The sequence below is a fragment of the Equus caballus genome, chromosome 1 (genome assembly GCF_041296265.1).
Source record: "Equus caballus isolate H_3958 breed thoroughbred chromosome 1, TB-T2T, whole genome shotgun sequence".
Classification (NCBI taxonomy): Eukaryota; Metazoa; Chordata; class Mammalia; order Perissodactyla; family Equidae; genus Equus; species Equus caballus.
In genome coordinates, this window is record NC_091684.1 from 6977215 (window position 1) to 7003316 (window position 26102).

Below are 26102 nucleotides of genomic sequence, written 5' to 3' on the forward strand. Positions count from 1 at the left end.
TCGAGCAAATATCAGGGCCACAGAAATATGAGAAAGGCAGGAAAACCTGCTGTACCGATACCAAATCAAAATGAATTTATAAAGTCATCACGGCTCACATGCGTACCTGTGTTAGGATATTTCCTGAAAGCATGTTTTCTAAGTAGATTTATCACCAAACAGTACAATTCCCGACACTTTTTAGGACACTCATATGCAAAAGCAGCCACTGTCCATTTGAAACATTCAAAATGTATTCTTTTCTTTTGCAAATGAAGATTTAAACAGCATTTTTAAAAAGGCACATTCATGCATAAACTCCATTAGAATAAAGACTGCAAAAGGAATGTTCATGCATGGGGACATAACATCTTTGTGAAAATATTTGGTTATGAGTCTTGGTAAAAGGGCTCTATTTACTGGAAGACCATTCTGTTATATTATTTTCCCAATGAAGAAGCATGTCAGGTCCTTATAAGTCACCCAGGCTCAGAGAGCCCTGGGTTTTCACGAACAGCATATTCCCTACCACTGATGCTGCCGACGAAAAACACTCCCATCCCAAGTGTCCCCAAAGGCAGTGTTCAAAATGGAAGCAAAATAACTCCTGACGCCTGCGTCTAGTGACTCAGGAGGTGTGCTGGTCACAAGACCAAGTGGAGGATCCAGGCAGAGTTTTCCCTTTCCTAAGCCTACTTCTGTGAATTTTCCAAGGGAATCTTTCCTCAGAAGAGGCCCACATTTTCATTTTAGTGAATTAGTAATTGCCAGTCTTCTGGTGTGTATCCAGGCCATAGAAAAATCTTTAAAAGTCCTTCTCACTCGATTACATTTTTAAAGACCCATTAACAGAATGTAAATCTGATCATTTGAAAGAAGCAGCAGCAGCTAATAGCACAGGAGAAGGAACGGTCCTTCTGTGTTTCATTTCTTCCCTTCTCAACCCAGCATCGCGTACAGCGCTTATTGCAGCAAAGACACACTAGCTTTGGGGAGTGGAGGGGGGAGGTGAAGAGGGGACCAGATCACCCACCAAATGGCTGGCCCGGCCACCTGCCCAGAAGACAAGAGCACCCATCCCACATCCCACTTGCTCAGAACCACACACGATCACTAAGAATGCTAACACCGAGGGCCCAGAAAACTTTACAAAGAGGAACAGAAAAATAAAATAGGAAATCAGACAATAGAAAACCAAGCATTTCACTCAATTATTCTACAGTATCAGACTACACTGGAGTAGAGATAAAATGACATCTGAATTCTGTGGCAAGGTTACTGCACGGCTTCTGTGTTAGGGCCTGCTTTAGACATCCACATGGTCTATGATTCTATACTTGCCAAATGGATTTTTTTTTTAAGTATACTTAGAATCATGGCATATTTTTATCCTATGCATGAGATACATTCTAACAGCCCATTTCAAATATAATGTGGAAAAGTATAAAATGAACTAAAACAAATGATATACAACCAACTGCACAGTCTTCATAAAACATCACAGATGCAGATAAAAGAAAAGCCTTATGCTGTATATATCACAGCTTACTCAGTGACGTGTGAAGTTCCCCAGTTCTCTATTCCATCCATAAACAGGGGAAATTGTCGGGCCACAGCAGCATTCCCAAGTAATAAGTTATTTCAATGGAAATGGAGGTCACATTTCTAGTATTATTGTTGACAATACCATGGAATAAATCATGAAGTGAAGCATTTATTCAAAAGTTCTTTTAATCACTTTAATGTTTTAACTCCATTTTCAGAAATTGCTTAGAATTTTAAAGCTGATGCATAGTTATAACCATTTCCATTACATTTATACAAAAATGAGTAGCAAGCACATAAGGATTGAAATCTCTGTGTGATAATGGAATGTTACAGCTTACCCAAAACAGGTCTATAAACCATTTTCTGCTCTTTTTCCACTCTAGAAGGTCCACTGATTAAGTTTTTTGTCCACCTTGTCAGACATATTTTTTCCCCGGATCTTCCTCTAATCTAAATTCACAGAGCAACAACAGTGACATTAAGAAGCTAATGCATAAATCTCCATCTGAGAGGATGGGGAGAGCAAGGTCAAGCACACTGAGCAGGGGAGCATTTCAGTCTTCCCACTCCGTGGACATCACAATGAGGACTCACGGTTCCTTGATGACTGAGAGGTCCTTCCACACAACTCTAATTTTAAATGGCAAATGCCCTTCCTGAAAACATGTTGATGCTGTCATCACTCATTAAATTATAGCTTATTCAGAATTTTTTTTTTCCGAGATTCCTTCCGTGGCAGCTTAGTTTTACAAAAAGAATGTCTGGACTCCTTTCACAGATATTGGAAATGTTGGAATTGAGAAGAGTCAGCTTAGGACCTAAATCCCCTTCCTGCTTCTGAAGACTCCTGTTGGAGAAGGTCAGGGCAGTGGGGAATGAGCCAGAGGTGGGCAACGTGCCCTGCTCCACCCCCATTCCCTGACAGTGCCTTGGACCCCTGCCAACTGCTCAGTAGGAACAGGGCCACAGCTAGGTAAGACAGAGCATGGGTCCTCACTGCCATACCCGCTTCTTAGAACACTTCAGGGCTCTTCCTAAGGAACTCCTAAGGGGTCCTCACAACACATGGGTTCCTCCAAGCCTTTCAGGAAAGGCACACCCGACTCTTGGCCTGGCCCTTCTACCTCCAGGAGATTCTAATGTTTGGCCCCATGGAAATGAACGAGAGGTGGAAAATGGAAAGGTGCCTACTTTCCTGGTCAGCTGCCTCCCTAAGTAGGATAGAGATCTTGAAGGAATTCAGAATTCAGAGTCCTCTTTGATACCTCCTGGAATACCACTGAGATCAGTATCATGAGTCTCAATCTTACACAACAGACTAAGGAGAGTAAGCCTTGGCACCAAATCAGGGCTCCAAAGCAGTGCTGCCAGGCTAGCTGTGGGATCTAGAACAATTTCTCATCTCTCTGCAGGGATTTTCTACAGTTGCATATACACGACAAAAGGTGAGAATTAAATGAGAATATTCCCATTAGTTATACAGTGCCCAGAACATAAATAAGTGCTCAATGAAGAGCAGCTATTATTATTGCCACTATTATCATTATGCCTGAGATATGAGATATTTCCCAAAGGCATCCTGGCCCACATGGTCTGAGAGAAGACACTATGCTCTGCATGCTCCTGTCTACCTTCCTTAGATCCTCTGATTGAGCTGTGAGCACATCTCACAATCTCTCCACATTCCAAGGATGAATCCAAACTGTTATGGGCTTCCCCAGCCCTCCTCTCCCCAGTTTAACTGTTGACCATCAGGCTGACCCGAGTGAGCACACAGCTCGAGTCAAGACCTAACCAGAGACGGGACTAACTCATCAGTTCACTTGCCTCCACATCAGCCATCTCCCCGCTCTGCCCATCCCAAGGGTCTACCACTCACTCACTGAAACCCCGTGAGTGCCGACATCATGTCACCCCAGCCTCCCTAATCCAGCCCATTCCAAGAGGTCTTAGCAAAATGATACCAAACTTGGTTCAACTTCAAGCCACACATTATCCAGCTACTTAAGGCTGTCTTGCAGTCCCACAATATGAGAGGGTTCAAGGACACCCCTAGCATGACCCAAGAAGACAGGAACACCAGACCCCAGGAGTACTCCTGGAGTCACCCCAAGTCTCACTCCATGGGGCTCAGTCTCCACCCACCTACACAAAGGTGTTTTTAGATTATATAGAAGAGTAGTGAAGATTATATAAGAAGAACATGAAGAAGCAGACAAATTTATGGTTACAGAATAATGGAAAAGCCTACTGCAAATAAAGCCAATCTACAAGGAAACATTTGCCTTCCTAATTTATATACGTTATAGCCCAAATCTCTTAAAAAAGAAAATCTGAACATAATATGCTGAAACTCTGAGACATAGACTAGAGTCTTTTACTGGACGGAAACATAGTAAGGCAGCGATTGTTCCACATCTGTGCCACCTATCTGTGATTCACCCAAAACCACAGCCTTTATTGTGGTGCCAACCACGGGAACCAAAAGCTGCCCACTGCTATATTCTTGCTTTGCTGTCTGAAGGAGACAAGTGTCACCTTACTTGTTCTGCTCCAGGAAATGCAGAAAGAACTAAGGTCACACACCAAGGAAGACCAATGTGCCTGGCTGATTGCCAGTGAAAACTCTAACTAGATTTTTTGTTCTATGATTAGGGAAGTTATTTATTGTTTTTTAATGCCAGCGACCAAACCAAATTAAATAGTAACACGTAATAGAAAAGAAAGAAATTACATGAGACCTACGTGTGCATCTTTTGCCTAAGAAACCAAACTTAAGAGTAACAGGTTGAGGAGGAGAGCCATAAACTCTGGGGAAAAGGCGCCATAACGTGAAACTTGAAAGACTGTCTCAATTATTGTTAAAACTTTCTGGAAAAGAAGAAATAGATACCGTTCCATGCCTCAGTACTCTGTATAAGAGAAACACCTAACAATACATTAGAGCAGACAATAAAATAGCTAAGTTGGAGTACCTCAATTACTTTTTAAGGTCGTTCATAAAATTTTATTAAAGGCATCTTAAAGGTAAATATGTAGAAAGAAACTGCCAGAAGAATGAAGGTTTAGAAGAAACTACACATCCTTTGCTAGAGGTAACTAAGGAAGAAACAAGAGCCAAACGCTTCTGTCTCCAAACTGTTGGTTGCTTACCCTTCAACTTTGACACTTGCTTCTAGAATCATGGAAAATGATTACCTTTCATGTACCGGACTGTAAATAAATGCATCTCAACTGCTTGCTATCTTGTATTAAAATAAGCATAGTTTCAAAAGGCAGTTGGAAAAGAACCGGACGCATTTTCAGGATTGAGAATAAACGATATTCTTCAGGAAGATGCTCCCAGCCACAATGAAATACCCAAATGTATGTCACTCAGCACTTACAATGAGTTCGGAATCCCGCCCCATGGAAATGACGGTTCGGTTCACTGTCCGGAGAAGTTTCTCCATGATTATCTGGACATGCCTCTGAGTCGGGCCCTGGAGGAGGACACATCAGTGAAAACCAAATCCTAAGGCAATCATTAATATGCAAGCCCCAGCCGTTGTCATTGAATCCATTTACCCTGGAAAGAGTAAATCAATTACAACCCTTAACGAGATGAAAAATGGTCCTTGTCAAAGGCAAAAGCCTTCACGAAGAAAACTCCAGGCATTTTATTAATTATAGTCCATTAATGATAACTCGTTATATAATCATAGTAATTTAATTTAAGCAAACCTTAAAAATAAAAGCAAATCTGTTTAAACAATATAATGTTTATGATCCCTGATTAGCCCACCAATTAGTTTTCTAGACACTTGGCCATTTGTAAATGGAAGGCAGGCAGACAACAACTGCAAACTGCTCTGCGTGTCAAATCTCAATGACTTGGGGAACAATCACAGAGAATAGTTAAATATCATTTTAGCAAACCACCTAAAATCCTCAGTGCCACAGAATTTTCTGTCAGGAAAAGTTTGCTCTTTTATTTTGTGTGTGATGGGATTGCTGACTCTTCTTCATGAACGCTCAACATGTTTAAACGGACTCTCTAGGCACTTCCACACGAGGCCAGGGCAGGCACCACCTCCTCTGTGAGGTTTGGCCACACCACCCCTTTACTCTCAACTTTTTCTCCACTAAGAAAAGAGAAGGCCCTGGAATGGGGCCACAGGAGGCTGGCCTTTGGGGTAACGCTTCCAAAACCTTTCAAAGGCAACATCACCGGAAAAGCTGATATAACAACCATCAGTGTGAACTAATTTGATCTGACCTCTTTCTGCAAAGACACTAACCAGGCCCAGAGAATGAGCCAGTGCAGAAAAGGAGTGGGCAGGACAGGGTATGTGTGTGTGCGCGTGCGTTGATTAGAAAGGTGTCTGGAGGTCATGTGGGAGAGAGCAAGAAGAAGCCCTGTCGACTTGAAAATCATGGCCCATCTTTCCACTGCTGGAGGCAGAGATGGACAAGGCCCTGTACACTTTTCCAGACATGCCTGGAGAATCAATGACTTCACATGTGCATGCACATGTGTGCACAAGTGTGTCTGGTGGGTATACTGGGGATGGGGAGGCTTAAGGTCAGACTTTTCCATATGTATGGCACTAACTTCTGATGAAAACCAAGGTCAATGGAATAAGGACACAATTTAGAAGATGCAAAAGGAGATACCATTTTTTAAAAAACCAGCTAAGAAAGCACAGAAAGAAAGCAACCTGCACGGAGAAGAACCTGGGGAAGAGGCAGAGCTGCTCTTTCTCTGAACTCTTTGAAGCACCACTGAGTTGTTTTTTTGAAAAGCTATGTGTATGTATTACCTTAAAAAAGTAAGAATTGAAAAAAGGAATGCAGGTAATTAATCTCCACAAGTTTACCGCCAATTTTTAACATCAAAACCTTTGTCTGACCTTAAGGATCAAAATCTAAGTCTTGGGAGGCATTTAGCTGAGAAGTCACAAGAAATAAACTTAAAAAGATATTTGTATTGTGGAAGAATAATCATTGTAATATAATTATCATATTTCATAATTTTATATTTATAAATAAATATAACATAAGGGTGCAACTCCATAAAGAGCAAGAGAAAGGCTCACCCCCAAAACTTAAGGCCTTTGCTTTTTAAAGGAATCAAAGGTACCTCTGTACCGCGAGGCTGGGGTTTATGTGAAGTACAGGGCAACACTTCCTGCGTGGTCCTCGAAGGCAGCCTGAGCAAGCACAGCCATTACTCACCACGTCCTTCCGGTACAGAACCTCCAGGATGTTACTGAGCAGTTGACAGCAGGCCTCCAGGTCTTCCTGTCTCTCCAGATGGTACTTGAGCTGATCTGTCATCATGGGAAGCAGGATCTCTCTGCAGTCTGCATTGGACATGGGGTTGCCAGTCAGCAGGGAACCCACCAAGATGCAACTCATGTTTGCTAGAAGCTTGTTATCCTAGCATGTTACACTGTTTTCAAGCACGTTACATTTACATTCTCCCTGACATGACACTGACATCTGGAGAGGCTCAGATTACCTGACTGTGAGTAAATCACTCATATCGCTATGCAAATAATTTACACACAAACACTCACATGTGCCCACATATATGTGTGCGTCTCCAAGTAAATATACAATAACAATTCACAAACATACATATATATAAACACATAATACACATATATCCCATAGTGTGCACACAGAAACACACACGTTGGGGTTTTAACTAATTTTCTCTGCTGAACTATAAATTCACTGATTTGCAACTTTAGAAGAAATACTTGTTACAACAAAAACTATTTGAATTGCAGCTATTTCTCATTTATTCCTAGGACACCAAAGCATGGTTTCCTCCTACTCCCATATGCTACAGCCTCCTAACGTTTCTGAGCTCAGCCAGCTCATAACCTACTAAATTCTCCGTGTTGTCTTCACTCGGGGACAACTTTCTGCTGGGCTCCCACTTGCAGAGGGACTGTGTGTGGAGGGCTGAGAGCTCAGGCTCAAGAGTGAGGCTGTCCAGCTTTAAATTCTGCTGGCTTCCTAGCAGGGTCCTCTTGGGCAGCTCACATCACCTCTCTGAGCCAAGGTCTCCTCACCTCTACCATGGTCATGCTGGCACTAGCCACTCACAGCTGTGAGGCATGATACAAGGTGACGCGCTTCCGAAGGCCTGGGTCTGCCACAGGTTAGATGCCCAGGAAAGGTACTTGCTCTTACAATGTGACACAGATACTGGTGATGGGCCACAGCCTCTCTCTGGCTCCCAGACCCCTGGGTGAAGGCATCAGGATGGGAGGGAGGGGGCAGTGGGAGCAAGCACTGACCTTGGAGGGGAGGGTCAGAGGGGCTTCCCTTGGGAGGCAGTACCTTCACTTGCTGGCAGAAATTTGCCATGTAGGGTGGGCAGTCCAGGAAAGGGAATCCTATCCACCAAGTTACAGAGACAGAAACATGTGACGCAGTCACAGTGACGTTCTCAGTTCAGGAGGGTGGGGAGAAGAGGGGCAGAATGAAAGGCGGGATGGGCAGTTGGATTTCATCGTGAACATGATGAGTGAGGTGGAAAAGAGTAAGGAACTGGACCAGGCTGATGGGGGAGAGATGTGATCAGATCAAAAGGCTAGAGAGATCCTTGTGCTGCTACACAGGCAGGGCAGTAGAGATGGGAAGCACAGAACTGGTCAGTTAGCTACTACAAGAGCCCAGGCAAGAAAGAGTAAAGGCCTGAGCTCCTGCTGTAGTGGTGACTTTGAAAGAAAAGGCCTTGAATAAGAGCAAACTGGAGGCAGGCTGAATACACTGCTTGGTGATTAACCGGAGATGAGTGTGGGGGATAAAAAAAGAGTCAAAAAGAACAGCCTCCTGGTGATGAGTGTGCCATCCAAGGAGAGGAAACTGGCGAAAGAAGTGCATTGAAGGGAGGAGAAAATGACTGGGATTGGTTTTGGGCAACTTGGCCACTCAAGTGGCCCCATGTAGTAGGCAAATGGATAGAGGGTTCTAGACGTTGGAGGAGATTTTGGGCTTAGAAATACAAATTGGAGAATCATCAGCCTCTAGGCAATAATGAAACCCAAGTATGTGAATAAGACTCTGGAAGGAGAGCGTGTCAAAGGAGAAGGAAAAACTGTGAACAGCATCAGTACGTAGGTATTAGAACAGGAGACGGGTAGGACATGAAGCTGGAGTGAGGAGAGCTGCGAGACGAGGCGGAGATGAGTGACATCACCCAAACCAAGGGAGGACAGGGTGGTCAGTGTGGCTAAACGTGGCAGGACAACAGTTAGAACAGGACAGCCTTAGGATGTGGCAATAAAGGCACCCAGACCCCTTCCCAAGGCAGCTTCCTGGTGTGGATTGAAGAGGCACAAAGAAATGGAATCAGCAGCACAGACCAGACACAACTCCTGGCAGATGGCTATGAAATGAAAGGACGCTGGGGTGTGAGGATCAGAGTCAAAGAACATCTGAGTTTTCGTTTGTCTTGTAAATAGGAACATAGAAAGGATGTTCAGAAAATTAAAGAACAATAAGGAAACAGATATAAATGAGATTAAAGACAAAATGCAATTACTAATTGTCTCTTCCAATTGGGAAATCCCGTTCAACTCCAGCATCATCCACCCTCCAACATGAACTATCTGTTTACGACACCAGCTCTGTATTGTGAAACTGGCCCAGCTATTGCTATTTCCTTTAAAATGCAGAGCACGAGAGAGGAGACAGCAGAGCTCTCAAACATTAAATATCCTCAGCTTGTTTTTAGGGTTTTACATATTAAGACTTACAGCATTAATGATATATAAAAGCATGGTTTGCATTAATGTTTCCTGAGCTTTTTTTTTTTTGCTATAAGAAAAAAAATGAGCATGTAGCACTGGAATGGTTCCTGTAAATATGCAGAGACCCGCTCAGAAGACCTTCCCAAAGACTACAGGGTAACGAAGGCCTGGGGGTGGAGGCGGGAGTAGGGTGCAGATGGGGAGAAATGAGGATGCAGAACAAGCCCTTCTGTTCCACTGTCTTCCAGAGCACTACAGGTAGGGAGCCGATGCTAAGGCTTTTTCAAATTCCATTTTGATTTATTTCCCGAGAAAGGACTGATGGCACCTCCACTTTTCCGGAAAGAGTTTTGTCCAATGAATATATGAGTTTACTTGTTGACTTCACAATTACAGTAAGCGATACACAGGCAGAAGTAATGCAGAGATGCTAAAATGCTGCACATCTTCTGGGCAGAGGCCAGGCAGCCTCACTGACTATGACGGCAAGAATCCACAGGAGGTCAGGGAACCACGGCACAGCACAAGAAGAAGGCACTGTCCTATGGGGACTAGGATGGTCCCTCCACGTCTGTGCTCCTGGATATCAGGGGGCCTCGTACAATTCCCTGGTCTTCTCATCCTGCCCTTCCTGTGATGCCATTGGATGAACTCAGGCCCCCATGGAAAGCATCTCTCCGAAAGTCACAGCCCCTTGAACTCATGAGGGAAGTGCTCCAAAGAGCCAAGACGTGTTGTCCATGATGGAGAGTGCACAAGTGTCAGAAAGCCGGCCAAGGATGAAGCCAGTCTAAGGGAAATGCCACAAGAAACTGTCCTCGTAGCAGTGAAACCAGCCTCAAAATGCATCTGCCAAAAATGCTGACCCACGGAATACACAAATTCCACAAGCATCCCAAAAACCCAATGTCCTTCCTACAGAATCCCGATGTTCACAAACTACCTCCACCCTCAGGAGCTCTTGACTGGCTGACCTTAACCACAACACAACATCCAGTGTAGGGGCTACACTTGAAGCTCCTAGAACCCAGCAGGCTGGGAAGTTTCCTCCGCAAACCCATCTGAGTCCAGCCCTGCCTGTGCCTATCCTCTCAGTCCATGGTATGACATCTCCAGAATGGGTCTTCTTTCCATTCGGCCTGAAACACATCGCCCAGTATGACCACCCTCAAGAGGGGATGAGCCCTTGGCCACACGTCCACTTCTTGGTCATCCCTATCACAACTCATCATTTGGGAGATAAGTCGAATTTCCAAGACATCTCAGAGGGAGAAGTTAGAGTCCTGAAGACCCGAGCAGGTAAAGGCAGACCCTGACACCATGACTAAGGAAAACAATGACTATGGAAGCCTGGCAAGACTGCTCTGAAACAAGCTTAGGAGGGACTGGACAGAGGCAGATGGCATAGTGGACTGGCAATCTGGTTCAGGGGGCGGGGTGTGTCCATGAACAGTCCTAGAAAATCTGAGGAACACAGTTCTGGACTCAGAGATGGCAGAAATAGCCCTTCAAGCCCTGGTTCCCAGGTGCCCTGGCCAAAATCCATCCCTTACCGCTCCATTTATCTGTTACGCTCGACAGACACTTGTAGACTTCACTGTTCTCGGAGGTAATTGAGTGTGTTGGTCTCATTTGTCAGAAGTACTCCGGGAAGCAATGAGTGCCCTGTTCCTCTTCGGCAGGGAGATGCTGTCAACTATCTTTGGCTGCCTGGCGGGAACGTCCGCTATCCACCCAGCTCAGGGGTCTGTGTTAGCTTCACCTGTTTGTTATCCAGCCTCTCTTGATGAAAAACATCTTTTGGAAACTTCATGCCATTTTGTCACATTGAAAGACATTTCATTCTCTTAGTCCTTTGAGAACGTAAAAACCCATTTGTTATAATCCTTCGGATGGACCCGTATCCACAACTTGGATGTTTTCAGTATCCACAAGAGAACTGTAACTCATCCTTCATCATCCACTCCACTCATGGCAGGTCAAGACGAAGTGGGAAATGGGGATAAGCATACTTCATTGAGAGGATGACAAGAGACAATGCCTACAGAAAGAGTTTGTGAAAGCAGTCCGACATTCCAATGCAGAGGAAAGCCCCAGGACAGAGCTCCGGCCCCTGACCACTCACAAATCATAGGACCAATCCCTGGAGAGCGGCAGCCAGACACCCAGGCTTTCCTCAGAGGCTGCACCAGGCATCTCGTGCAGGCCTCCAGGGACAGAGGGTCACAGGGCAGCAGCACCCTTCAGAAACACATCTCAAGCCCCCAAAGGAAGAAAGACAATGCTCCAGAGTCCTTCAGACGCTGAGAGGACCAAAGTTGGAGGCAGCACCAGCCTGTGACCTGTGATCTGCAGGCCCTGGCACAGCCCACCGACAGGCCTGGGTGCAGGCAGGCCTCAGAGGCCCAGTTCTTGGACCACCGTAAATTACCACTGGTTCTATTACCCGCTTCTCCTACGGGAAGGCAATCTCCAGGAAAGCAGAGGTGTTGTTCTCATCAATGGGAAGAGCCTCTGCACGTGAACCAAGACGTGATGGTGGTATTCTGTGTGCACACATGTGAGTGTTTGTGTGTGCATATGCTCACTGTCGAGAGGGCTCTTTCTTCCTACCAGGACAGTTGCAGCTTATTTACTTCTGTCTGCAGTCACTTTTTTTCTGGAAACCACAGTACTTCACACTTGTTTCGTGCTGAGGAGGGACCTGAAGTCCAGCGTAGCCCTGGCCCATCCTTGCAAGACATCAGAGGGATAAAGACATCATAACAAAACCTCTCCCGCATTTCTGGTGACCCAGTTTCACTGGACAGTGTCCAAGCCAAACTGGACAGTAGAGTGCAGGTGCATGCGTGTGTGATGTGCAAGTGTTGGTATGCATTCATTTGCAATTACAGGAGCACAGTATCAAATTACAGGGTCTGCAGGAGGCTGCAGGTCTGCCTCCCAGGGCCGCTCAGCCACTCAGCTGCACCCCCCCAAAAGCAAAATTAACACAGGTTTCTCAAAACCTCATTTTTTCAAAGGTCTCTCTTACTCTGCACGTCAGTCTACTTTCAGTTTTTCCAAGAAGTGGGGCACACACTTTAAATAACACTAAAGTCCCTCAAATTTTATTGTAAGTCAAGGCCAAAAAGTCAAGAGCAAGGAGGAAGGTATACCACACACACTCACACACACATAGCACACATTCCCCACACTCAGCACACATACATACACTCCTCACACACACACTCATATACCATACACACCACACACTCACATGTACCACACACTCTACACGTACACACACTCCTCACATGCACTCACACACACACTCATACACCACACCCCACACACTAACACATACCACATACACACCCCCCACACATACACACACTCACACACGATACACACCACACACACATATCACACACCCCACACACATACACACACCACACACTCACATACCACACACACTCCCCCACACACATACACAAACCACACATATTTATACAGTACACACAACATACATACACACCACATACTCATTCTCACAACACACCCCCCACATACACACACTACACTTCCCATACACACACTTACACAGTCACACACCCACCACACACATTCACAACACTCTCCCCACACACACACCACACATATATACACACCACACCTACATTCACACACCACACATACACATCACACAGACCACAAACATACCACACATAAATTCATCACACACACACCACACACATACATATACCACACACAGTCACACACTATGCACAACATACATATCACATACACACTCACACACTATGCACATACATCACACATACACACACACACACACCACACACTCATACACACCACATACACACTCATATACTACACACACACACACTCCTGCAATTAACTATTTTAAATCATGAGACTCTGGAAAGTGAGGAAGAGCAATCCCCTGTCACATTATTAATGCCCCTACTCGGTGTCCTGAATATCCTGCCTTTCCTCATGAACCGGATGTCATTTCTATACTATGATTTGTGCTGATGGTCGCATTAGGTTCAAAACACATGGCCTGGAAAGCTGACAATCAAAAACAAAACCCAAAACAACCTGGTATTTTAAATAAACTCCCCACAGACAACCATTTGAAACCAGCTGCAGTCACACCTGCCCCAAGTCCAGGAGCGGGGGCCACACCGTGAGGCTCAGGCAGAGCCTTTTACTCTCATTCAGGTCCAGTCTGCCCAAGCACGTGGGAAATAATAACACCACTCTGCTCATTCTTTTCTTTGGATCTTGAGCAAGTTATTTAAACACTCTAGGCCTTAATTTTTCTGATCTGCAAAATGGGAATGCTGTTGTTTACCTTTTAGATTTACAGTGAGAATTAAATGATACAACATGCATATTTGGCAAACAGCAAGCATTCATTAAATGGTAGCTGTCAATAACGATCATAGGAATTATACTAATATACAAAGTCAGCCTTTGCAACTAACAGTACACAAAGAAAACTAACGTCCTTGAGCCATGCTATGCAATATGGTAGCCACCGGGCACCTGAAATGTAGCTAGTGCCACTAAGGAATGGAATTTTGAATTTTATTTAACTTTAAGTAATTTAAACCTACATGTAAAAAGTAATGCTTGATTTATTGGAAACAACTGTTTGGAACAAGTGGAGCAACTTGAGTACGTGAATCTACCTGTCAATGGTAAATTTTATTAAATGTTCATTAAATACAGATGAAGCATCTCTGATGAAAATTTAGCATCCAAATTGAGATGTGCTGTTAAGTGTTAAAAAACACACTGGATGTCAGAGAATTAGTGTGAAAAAAAAGAATGTAAAGTATGCCATTAGTAATTTTTAGATTAAAGTTATATTAAGATGATATTTTCGATAAAATATATTATTCAAATTAAGTTCACCAATTGCTTTGTACTTTCTTTTAAAATTTGGCCTCTAGAAAATTTTAAATTACCTATGTCGCTCACATTCTTTATCTGCTGAGTAGCATCATCTATGAGTCTGCTAGGAAGCAGATGTTAGAGACCTCATGTGCAAAGTCTCATTTTCATGAGCTGGCGTTCACCACTGGAGGCAGAATCAGAGCCACAGCTTTCTCCTATCAGACCTCACATCACATGTTGGGACTGCAAGACTTGTCAGTGCCCATGAGTACTGAGTCGAGGCATAGCCATGACCTACAAGGAAGCCAGAACTACCTAGCACACTTGTCCCGGTTTTCCATGGTATGCACAGAGAGGAATGCAGTGAGCCCAGCCCAGGCAGCCAGGAAGGGACAGGCAGCCCGATGGGCACACAAATCAGCCATGGGGATCAGAGGTCTTGCCGCACACCGGCCACCCTTCCACATCCTCCTTTCCCAGTGTGATCCACTATGATTACAGACAGCAATAATTTGACATCTGTTCATCCTCAGCTGTGCAGGCTGAAGCTGTGATGATTAATGCTCTGGTAATGGGCACAGAGTAAAAAATATTAATCTTTATAAAAGGTATTCAACAGGCATCATCAGCTTATAAATGTCCAAGCAGAATATCTGTCTATAACCCCATTACAGCTCTACACTAAAGCAAGATGCAAATATGAGAATGAATTTGTCCATTTAAAACATTCGTTTTATGAACAGTGAGTAATATGCTTCTTAATTTTTAGTTTGGTCACATTAAACAAATGATCCATAAAGTACATTTAATAACCTTGAGCCTGTTATATAGAACTGAGATCCAGATTAACACTTTTAATGAGAATTAAACAGTAAGAGCCATATAAATGGAGGATGCTCACTATTTATCTTCTATAGACAATCATCTTATTTTTCAACCATCTAAGAACTCTGTACCCACATGATTCAATTTGTTCAAATGATTTCTCCCTCTTTGCAAGTCTTCAAGCAACAGAAGTGCAGAAAACAGAGTCAGCAATGGAAGGAATCATAAGGAACTATCTACTCATGTCCACATTTTACAGAGTGCGAGCCAGGAATCAGAGAGAAGGGATGTGTGAGGATTACACCACTAAGCAGCAGCAGAGCCGGAATTAGATGCCTGATCTTAAAGCCAGAACACCTTAGAGTAAATGATCCAGACATGCGCACATGCCTGTAAACATGTATGATTCAGGTATCTAACATGTCAAATGCAAATTAAATCTTCCCAAGAATCATTTTAATGTAACAAGTCATGAGAGTGAGCAATACCAGGAGAATAAATTCACATTGACTAAGCTTATTAGGTAGGTTATTTTTACTTTCTGAACTTTAGTCTCTTTGTCTGTGAAATGGAGTAAATACAACTGTGTTTTTATCCCTATCAACCAGCAGCACCTTTGTAAGTCTTCTGGTCAGGATGTGGTCACAGATCCTCAGTGCCACTCAGCTGAGTGCTGAAATGATCAGAAGTAAGGTAAGCTACATTTCAGCTTTGAGATGCCCAATGTCACAGAATTTTAATTAAGAGGGTGATAGAGGAATTAAAAGTATCTTGGAAATTGGAAGGAGGAGCACAACAGGATATAAATTGCAGAAACAATGGGAAAAAGCAGCTGGTCTAAGACTGTCTTCTGGATAGAGCCATTGGGTCTAGTAAAAAGTGTGTCATCTTTTGGAAAAGGGAGTGGGGCAGCAGATATTTTGTATCCTTTAGTTTGGAGAAGTATAATAATGGGGATTAAACATTCATTAGTATTGTAGTAATAAATAATTTGTCAGAAGAAAGAAATGAAAGAGGAACCAATGGAGAACAGTCACAAATAAGTCCCATCTATAAGTAGATGAAAAAATTAGAGTCAAGTAAAAGTGCTGGGGAAGACTGTGTGGGCTCTAATGGTGAAGCTAGGAATCTATTCTCTAGGTGGATGGAAGTACATCAAGGAAGTGGCTTGGGAAGTTCAGAAGGAATCCTACAGGTGTGCCAGTCCTTGGGCAGAATCTCTACACACTGAGGATGAAAAAATACAAGAAAGAATACACAGGGCTGGGGAGTGGTATGCATTCTTTTAACCAGGAGAGTGAAGTTAACCCACAACACAGGTCTTGGCCAATGAGGTCCAGCACACATGCCTCTCCTGGTTGTCCCAACAATGAAATGCATATTTTAAAAACAATGTCAAAAACATATAGACTGGTACATTCCATCTTGAGGGAAGTTCTGTGCACTCAGAGAGGTGTCCATGGAACAGAAAAAGAATGAGGTCTGGAAGGAGAACATAGGAGCCTGTAGGCTGACCTGGGGCTCCTCCAACTGTCCCAGGCAAGTTACTGTAGGCAACATATCATGCAAGGACGGAGCTCAGCTTGTAGGGCCCGGAGGGAATCATGAAATGGGAAGACTTAGGGACTTGCTGTCCTGGTGCCTAATCAAGGCAGCCTCTTCTGAGATTGCTCTTCCTGCTCCCAACATGAAGTAACAGAAGTAGGAGCCCACACAGAGGTGGGCACAGAACAGAGAGTCAATAGACTAAGATAAAGGTTAGACCAACTATACTCTGAGGAATTGTTGGCACTGCCAATTTGATCACAGATAACACTCCCCTCACAGAAAGAGAAAAACGATGAAAATTCCATGAGCATATGAGTACACTACATAGTTTATTTATGTTTAATTCATTTACGTGTTTATTTATTCATATATTTGTATTTTATCTTGTTCTATATGGCATTTGAAGTAAATTCAGTTTTCAAAATGCATAGCTCATATGATGGGTGTGAAACAGTTTACGAAAAGAGCGGGTGATGGATTGCTAACAAAACTCCTTAATCAGCACCATGATGCTGGACAGCTCCCTGTCTGGGTCCTGCTTATACAGACTAGGATTTGTTACTTAACTCCTATGTCCTTATCTATAAATTAAGAGAATTAGTCTTCCCAATTATACATTTTTAAGTTGATGGCTCTGAAGCCACTCAGAGAAATCAAACTCACCAACCAACAGTCATAAGCACATGGTAGGTGCTCAACAAATTACAATGGAATTGAAATAGATATAATTAAGAAACTAAAACTGAGTTCACCCTCCTAGATTCATCAAGCCGTTTCTAAAGGGCTGCACTGTTTTAACAAACAGGCTTTTCAAAAACACTATTAATGAAAGATATAGAATGAGGGCTGAAAAAGGTACAGTACTTTACAGATAAAGATTAAAATTTTCTCAAGGCATGAAAAAAAAATAGAAGAGGAGAGAATAACATTCATATTCCCCATTATTTAAAAGAATCAGTCGTTGGGGTTCACAGCTGGTAACATTCATTAGAAGTCATCAGCACAACTATCTAATTAAAGTACTCCAGAATGCTAAACAACTGGTACATTAAGTGATTGTGGCACATGATGATCTCAACCCCAATTTTTCTTTCTGGACAACATCCATCAAGTTAACAAAACTACTACAGAGTAGCTCTGAGTTTAAGATCCCTTTCAATAAGGAGAAATATTTCTCCATTTTCCACAGTGGAGAAGCTCAAGAGACTTTATTTTGATTTGTTTACAGATCAAAGCATTAAGAAGGTATATTTTATTATGGGTTTGTATTAAACACACACCTTTTCTTTCTACAATTTAAAGCACAAGAAATTGATTAATAAGATAATTTTTAGGGGCTGGCCCCGTGGCCGAGTGGTTAAGTTCGCGCGCTCCGCTGCAGGCGGCCCAGTGTTTCGTCGGTTCGAATCCTGGGCGCGGACATGGCGCTGCTCGTCAGACCACGCTGAGGCAGCGTCCCACATGCCACAACTAGAGGAACCCACAACGAAGAATACACAACTATGTACCAGGGGGCTTTGGGGAGAAAAAGGAAAAAATAAAATCTTTAAAAAAAAAAAAAAAATAAGATAATTTTTAGAGAGATAAATTATCTATGTTGGATCTAATCAAAATGAAAAAACAGTCTGGAAATCTGACTTCAATATTTCCTAATGGCTAGTCCCAATAGGTATCTGGGCCTTTGCCCTCAGATTTCAAAGGGCTGCTGTAACTAATGTTTCCACCATTAAAAAGGAGAGTGTTACTTTGCCTCATAATGGAAAGAATCCTTCGCCTTGAAAATAAGAATGAGGAAAATAATTTAAGCTCTCAAGGCCTACATTTTTAAGAAGCTCTGTGTTGTTCAATTTGGAACACAAAAGAAGTTTTATGAGGCTGATGAACATTGTCTAAAAGGAGCCTGTTTGCTATATTGAGGAAAAGAACCACGGGAATGAGCAGGGAATGAGAGGATAGCACATGTCCCACTCCTACCCACTGCTGGGTTCCAACCATCGGGGGAAAAAATCCAAAACACAAAAACAGACAAAGGGGTGCCAATGAAAAGTGAGCTTAGAAGGAAGTAATCTACCAAGAGTATGAAACTACTGTCAAGACCACAAAGGGATTGTCTTGCCACTAAATCTTCAAATCTTACACTAGCCTCCAAAAACAAGCAAAAAAACTCCTTAAGACACAATGATAAGTACATAGGAAGTGCTAAAGAAAATCTGTCCATTGCTTTGGCTACTTTCCATACGGGACTATGGAAAGATTAGACCTTGAAAGGCAAAGAAATGATTCAGTATTAACTGGAGCAAGCTTTCCAAAGGTCTCAGGTTCAGAACCACAGTGGAAAGGAGCCTGTGCGGGTAAGGGCACGTGTTCCACCAGGTCTCCCACCTTAACTCAAAGGCTTCTTTGCAAGCATGTCCAAAGCTCTTGACTAATTTAAAAGCTAATGCTATCTCACGTTGATTCCTTTCATTCCAATTTCTATAACATTAATGTAAAACATTTTTGTGGGCATAAATCCTAAACCTCAGTGTCCTAGTGTTTATTTTAATTTAATTACATTGAAACTTTTCATTTCTATAATAGGATTTCAGCTTTAATTTTTACAGCTTTTGTCAGATATGTGGGCAACAATATAACCACATGGGAACAAAGCTACAAATGCACAAATTATGAAGCTCTGACCTTTCTGTCTCTTTGTATCTTGCTTTGAAAATCTGTTCACTCCACACCACAGATTATATGCAAGAGTCATCTTTTTGTGAAGCGCATAATCTATTTAACCAGCTTCCCAGTAGTCAAGTCACATCACGAGACAACGCTTGGAAGCCATTACCGCCCATTCATTGGCTCTCGTGCACAGCATGCTAATGAGTCAAAACCCCTTCACCTCAGCACAGGAGCAGGAGCAGGAACATTCAAGGTGGATTCCAGACACCAGCATGGGGACCAGCCCCTCTGCACATCCTCCCTTTTCTGAAACAGTGTCATTCACTCTTGAACACCACCATGCATTTGAAAAGATATCCTAATGAAATGCTGTGATGACTGGGATTTGCTTCAAAATATCTGGGAGAGAAGTGCATAGATAAAAACAAGATTGACCGACTTGATAACTTCTGAAGCCAAGTGAGGGGTCCAAAGGCGTTCACTACATTCTTCTTTCCACTCTTCTGTATGTTTAAAATTTTCCATAATTTTAACAAAAAGCTATCTTGAACCCAGAGGTGGAGTTGAACCGTGCCCTCCCCTATTTCGTATTTCCACAAAACTTGAGGATAATTAGATCAAAAGCAAATACAAGATAGGCTTAATTCTATAAGACTACTCACATAAGACCCTCCATATTGAGTCTCTCATGACTCTTCCTTTTCTTTCTCTCTTTACGTTACCCTACCTCAAAGACATCTCCTTCCTCCTCCATGACCAATCCACTCACAGCCAAGACCAGCAGAGACAGCCAGCTTCCCATGTAAACACAAAGCCTCTCCTCCCTTAGGTCAAGTGAACTACATATGTACATAGCTGATCAACTTCCTTCTCTGTGCTACTCCCTGGGAAAAGAAGTGCTAGTTTTGAACATCCAAGTCCAATTTTGATCACTCAATAAATATGCATTGTGAGTGTGCCTTGGGTCAGGCACCAATCTAGGTTACAGCAACAGAGTAATAACAAGACGAAGAAGGCCCTGCTTGGAGAGCTCTCATTCTAGGGAGGGACCACAGACAGTAAGGCAAGGAGTAAAAATATGCAATGATTTCACATTGTGGACAGTGCCATGAGGAGCCATGGGGCAGAGTTTCTCGGGGTGTTTTATGCAGCAATTCGCAGAGAAAGCTCTCAGTGTAATCCGTTTCATTATTTGGTCCAGGTCTGTTGCCTTTCAGCTCATATTTGACATTCTAATTATCCTCTCCGATGAGGGCAGGATCTTATCTGCCATTTTTCTACTGAATCCTCAACAAAAGTGACAGACATGGCTAACATTAATTGAATGTGCATTAAATGCTGAGTGCAAATCTCAGGACTAAACATATATTAATCCTCAAAACATATGACACAGGCAACAAGAAAAGGGCAGCTTAGGAAAAAGATGCCTGGAGGATAACTTACCCAAAGTTACCGAGTTAGCAGGTAAAAGAGGCAGGATTTGAACCGAGGCAATCTGATCATAAAGCCCACACACACTCCCAATCCTCTTGTGTACTACCTGCCCTCATCATAGAAAGGGCATCAGAAAGAAACAGTTCTTTATTAATGAGGGAGTTAAATTACTTGCAGGAAAAATGGTGCAAAGCAGTCATTCATTTTTTTAAAAATCAAAGGGAAAGGAGCAGGTACTTAGAGAAAAGGCCAAAGTGGCTCACACATCACCAAGCACAACGAGTGGTCAGAAGTCTCCAGAAGGCCTGGTGCACTGGCTTTATCAGCAGTCTACTACTGACCTCTGATGTGGTCAGGTCTGCACTTCAGCTTCTGAACAGCCTTCTTACATCAGGGACAATTCCTACATTGTCTCTGCTGTACAGAGGCCAGAACTCAAGTCCACAGCCACCCTTGCAACTACAACGCAGACTACGGCCCAGGTTCTAGTGATGAGGCATGACTTCTTAAGATGGCAACTGGAAATGAGCAGTGGGAGGAGACAGCTCTGTGAAGAACTCCCATTTCCTTTGGACCAGGGTGGAGGCTGTGGAGGCATCAAGAGTTGCAAAGTCCTGATTCAGAAGGAGTATCGCAACTGGTACACCTGTGAGCAGACAGCAGTGACGGCGGCTGTGCTGTCCACACAGGTTGGGGCCAGACAAACACAATCCTATTAGCCAAAAGACAGATCTCCTGTTGTAGCCTAACAAACTCAGCCCGATGAATCCTCAGTTTCCGTGTCCTGTAAAGGGACAGAAGAGGAGCAACAGGAAAAACAGGGCTAAAACAATCAGGTCACTGTAAGCCTTAGCCTACCAGGACCCAAACCTGGCAAAGGAAGGCTTTTCTGCAGAGGAGCAATTCCAGTTTCAGAATTCACTGCCAGCCTCACTGCACACAGATCAGCTTGTCATTCCCATTGAAGTGAGTCCCTTAAAACGATGGAATGTCTTTGATAGTGGAGGGAGATGGAAATAAATGTTTCAGAGCAAAACAATTAAGTTGAGTGTCTTCCATGAGTGGGCAACACATGTGCTGATAAGCAATGACAAGCCCTGGAGCCCACAGAGGTCACCAGAGGAGCTGCACTGTGATGTACTCTGACCACAGCCCCAAAAGAATGTTCCCCAAGGGCTGGCACATTTAGTAGCTTGGGCAACTAAATCTAGTTACATCAAGTTCTAAAACTCTGGACACGTGGGAAGTTAGTTTGACTGATTCCACTGGGATCAGGAAAGAGGACAGAGACAACTACATTTTTTACAAATTAACAAGAAATGGAACAAAGCAAGAAATCTCAGCCATCACATCTTATCAGAAAATGGTTTGGCTTTAAATATTTGCACAAAAGGTAGCACAGAATATTTTGCAAAAGTAATAACATCTTTGTAAGAACAGACCAACTGGAAGATTTCCACTGATAAGTTTTTCCTGACAAGGAGGTAAGACAGATGTTGGCTGCTTTGAAGAATCAGGGAGTTTGCAGATGAGAAAAATCAGGGCTGGCTCTGCTATCCTTACCCAGAAAGATTCTTAAAACTCAAAGCCTCTAAGCGAGGCCATTTTTACATGGGACAATGCATTCTGAAATGTTTCCAGGCAGCCAGTGAGCGTTTGAAGCACATTTGGGCTGCCGATTATGGCTTAAACAACTTCTACTGATGGGCCAATTCTGGAACTGCTCGTAAGACACGAAGCTCCAGGCTAATTTCAGCTCATTTAGCCCATGATAATTTTGGATTCATATATTTTGTACAATCTCATTTACTATGATGGGTGCAACTTGCTATTAAGATTAAACTCCTAACTTTGTACTTAAAAAAATACTAGGCTAATAATTCCAAAATATCATATGTCCTGGTAACTCCATATGAAACAAAACTAGGTATTTAATTGCACACTGCATACTTCCAAAAGAGGACTTGAGGCAGTCTATGATAAAGACTTACAGAACAAGAGTGAAAACAGAAATGGGGCACAGTAAAGAGGAAGAAAAACACCATCACCCAACACCTAGGCCAGCACAATTACCAAAAATAAACAGTAAGTTCCCCTTCAAGCTTTCTCTTAGCTAAAGAAATAGAGTAAGTTTCAATAGAAGAAAACATTTCCTTCTATTTTAAATATTTTTAATTGACTCTTTTATGTCTTAGATCCTTATTCAAGGAGAGCTAAATGATACATGGAACAAAGTTTTGCAAGAAATTTTGAAATATATTTAAATACATCCTCAAGAAGGTCTTCCCTATATCAACACTCAATAAAAGTCAGCTACAATCAGTCCACTGACCATTGTCATTCATTGACAATTGTTAACTCACTGGTGGCACTGCGGGGGGCGGGGGGGTCGGGGGGTGGTGTGAAGGTGTGTGTGCATGAATGTGTGTGTGTGTGTGTGTATTTTGGGGTTGAATGGTTGGAAGAAGGGGCATTAGTAACCTACCTAATAAGACCCAGATATAAAACTTTCAGGGGATTTTATTTGCTCTGGTATAAAGTTTAGTCAATATAGAAGGAAACAATGAAACTGTTTCCCTACCCATCACCTCCATCATCATGCCTTCCTTGAGCCCCATAGTGTCCACAAGCTTTAGAAGACACCTTCTAAATGAGCAATGCAAGATCCAGCCCTCCAATGAGAACCTGAAATATGGACAGTCGGGATTAATGGCTTGGAGGAGATTCATGTCTATTGAGTCTCAAACAATGATGACAAAGTTGACTTTCTTTTATGAAAGTGAGAATGAGCTTCTGGCCCAGACAGAGGCCTGCAAGGGGGGGCGGCTACAGAAAGCCACCCACTTCTTGGTTTGACATTTTTTCCCTAGAAGAACATTCCCACCCAAGTGAAGTCTTAACATTTTCTCTTAACATGAGCCTTAGCTGTTAAGTGTAGACTCCAGTGCATTTTATAAAGTTAAATCAAGAAATAAAATTAAAGCCAGCAGGCAAACACAGAGTCCAGTAGCCCAGAAGATACAAAGGACTAAGCCAAATACACACTGAGTTCTCAGTCCAGCCAGTAACTCAACAGGGACATTCCAGACCTGGCCTACTCCATCACTAAAACAACATCACACATGGGGATGAAAGAAAATGAATGGAACCATCTAGACACAAATGGAACAGAATAAATCTATGCCTCTCAGTCAGAATGTCACTCAACAGTCTTCACATTTGCCTCTAATAAATGAGGAAGGTTGTGAAATTATGCAAAAGTTCTAAGCTTTCAATAAAACTGCTTGACAAGTGTAAAATGTTAATTCAGTCTGTCCAAATAGAAAGGAAATGACTAATAAAAACGGTAAGGAAATAACATGGGGAAATATAAGGTGTTCCTCAGGATAAATGAGTTGAGGAATCATTAAAATTCTTATTACTTTGAGCAGGGTTTGAAGAAACCCTGGCAAAGAATACAAAGTTCAGGATAAGAGAGAACCATTACTTCTAAATTTAAAGAAAACTTGAAATTTTTCTTTGCAATCATGTCAATGGAAGCAAGTGATTGCCTCCCCGGGATAGACAATCACATTATCTTAAAGGCTACAATGTATGCTGATTATCCGAGGACTCTGGCGTACACCTAAATGACAAACTACGAGGTTTTGCCTTCATTTTTCAATGATCTATTACCTACACTATATGTCAATTACCATTCTCTTGTAAGGGCTAAATCTTCCTGTCTTGTAATGGAGCTGTTTTAATTGGATGCAACCTCCACTCCTTTTGGCAATGAGGAGAGAATTCAGAAGGGGCAAGGTCTACAGACAATGAATAATGTGACAATTTAATGATTCTCAGGGTTCCACTCACCATGCTGTGTGAAGAGGTCACTGTGAATGATTTCAATCAAGCAATACAGCTTCTGAATGGTCAGCAAACCCATGGGAACATTTAGGATGAAATCAGTAAACATTTTGCTATGAGGAAAAACATAAGGGATATGCATTAGGGATATACAGCAAAATGATCCAATGTGTAACAAGACAGTACCAAGATGCAAGGTCATTAAATGATCATTAAATGCCACCAGAATATTGGACAATGCCCATTATACAATATGAGCCAAAATCTCATCCCAAAAAGTGATGCTTTACTTTTCACTTCACACCCACTAATATGGCTATAATCCAAAAGACAGACAATAACAAGTGTTGGCTAGGAGGTGAAGACATCAGAACCCTCAGACCATGCCAGTGGGAATGTAAGATGGTGCAGCCACTTTGGAAAACTGTCATCTCCTCTAAATGTGAAACACAGTTACCATGTGACCTAGCATCTCCACTCCTTGGTATATAGCCAACCGAAATGAAAATATATATCTACACATGAATCACAGCCACATTATTCATAATACTCAAAAAGTGGAAACAACCCAAATGTCCATCAACTAATGAATGGATAAACAAAATGTGGCCTAACCATACAATTCATCCACAGAAAGGAATAAAATTCTGACACCATGGATAAACCTTGAAAACATTAGGCCAAGTGAAAGAAGACGGTCACAAAAGGCCACATATTGTATGACTCCACTTATATGAAATGCTCAGAAAAGGAAAATCTTTAGATATAGAAAGTAGAATAGTGGTTCCCTAGAGCTGAGTGAGAATGGGAAATGACTGTTAATAGGCATAAGGAATCTTATTGGGGTGATGAAAATATTCTAAAATTGGATTATGGTGATGGTCACACAACTCTGTAAATATACTGAAAACCATTTAATTGAACACTCTAAAACTGATGTACTTTATAGTACCTAAATTATATCTCAGTAGAGATGTTTTGAAAAATTTACAATTGGCCAATAAAGCTTTGAAGGAGTGTTAGAAGAACACTTGTTTGGCATAAAAGTGGGCTAACACCAGAATCTAGGACATACTGTTATTGTAAAGATTAATTGGACAATACACAGAAAGTGCTTTGTGTAAAGCCTATTCTGTGGGGAGATAGCACATAATCGATGTCAGTGTCTACTGCTGCTACTTAACTAAATGATGGGCCAGCACAGGATGGAACACCATGAATTTATTAAAAATTATGATGGAGAGACGACTTCACGATGTGGGAAAACAAGACGTCTTAAGTGCAGGAGCTGATCGTAAAATAAAGAATATAACGTTGAATTTTTTAGGGGTATCCGTGTGTGCACGCATGAGTGTGTGTGCATGCACAAAAGATAACAGAGGATCCAGATCCTTCTGGCTATTTTTGGGTAGTGGAATTAAGTTTGAGTTATTCTCCTCTGTGATCTCTTCTGTTGCATCAAAATATGAATCAATTTTCTAAACAGGAAAAAATACATAAATGATTTTCAATGTCATTTTTTTTTAAATCAGTAGATAAAGTGTTGAAGACACATGCAGGCACAAAGAGCCATAAAGGCCCCAGGGAAGGGGGTCTTCC

General features: G+C 42.4%; 1 protein-coding gene across 2 annotated transcripts in view; it reads right to left on the minus strand.

The window, feature by feature from the left end:
- Positions 1 to 26102, minus strand: part of DOCK1 (dedicator of cytokinesis 1) — a 503869-nt gene that overhangs the window by 303839 nt on the left and 173928 nt on the right. For both annotated transcript variants that reach the window (XM_023637097.2, XM_023637090.2), the window contains exons 25-27: positions 24510 to 24616; positions 6745 to 6872; positions 4914 to 5009 (exon numbers count right to left, since the gene is read on the minus strand). In XM_023637097.2, the coding sequence (XP_023492865.1) occupies positions 4914 to 5009; positions 6745 to 6872; positions 24510 to 24616 (331 nt within the window). The remainder of the gene's footprint in view (positions 1 to 4913; positions 5010 to 6744; positions 6873 to 24509; positions 24617 to 26102) is intronic.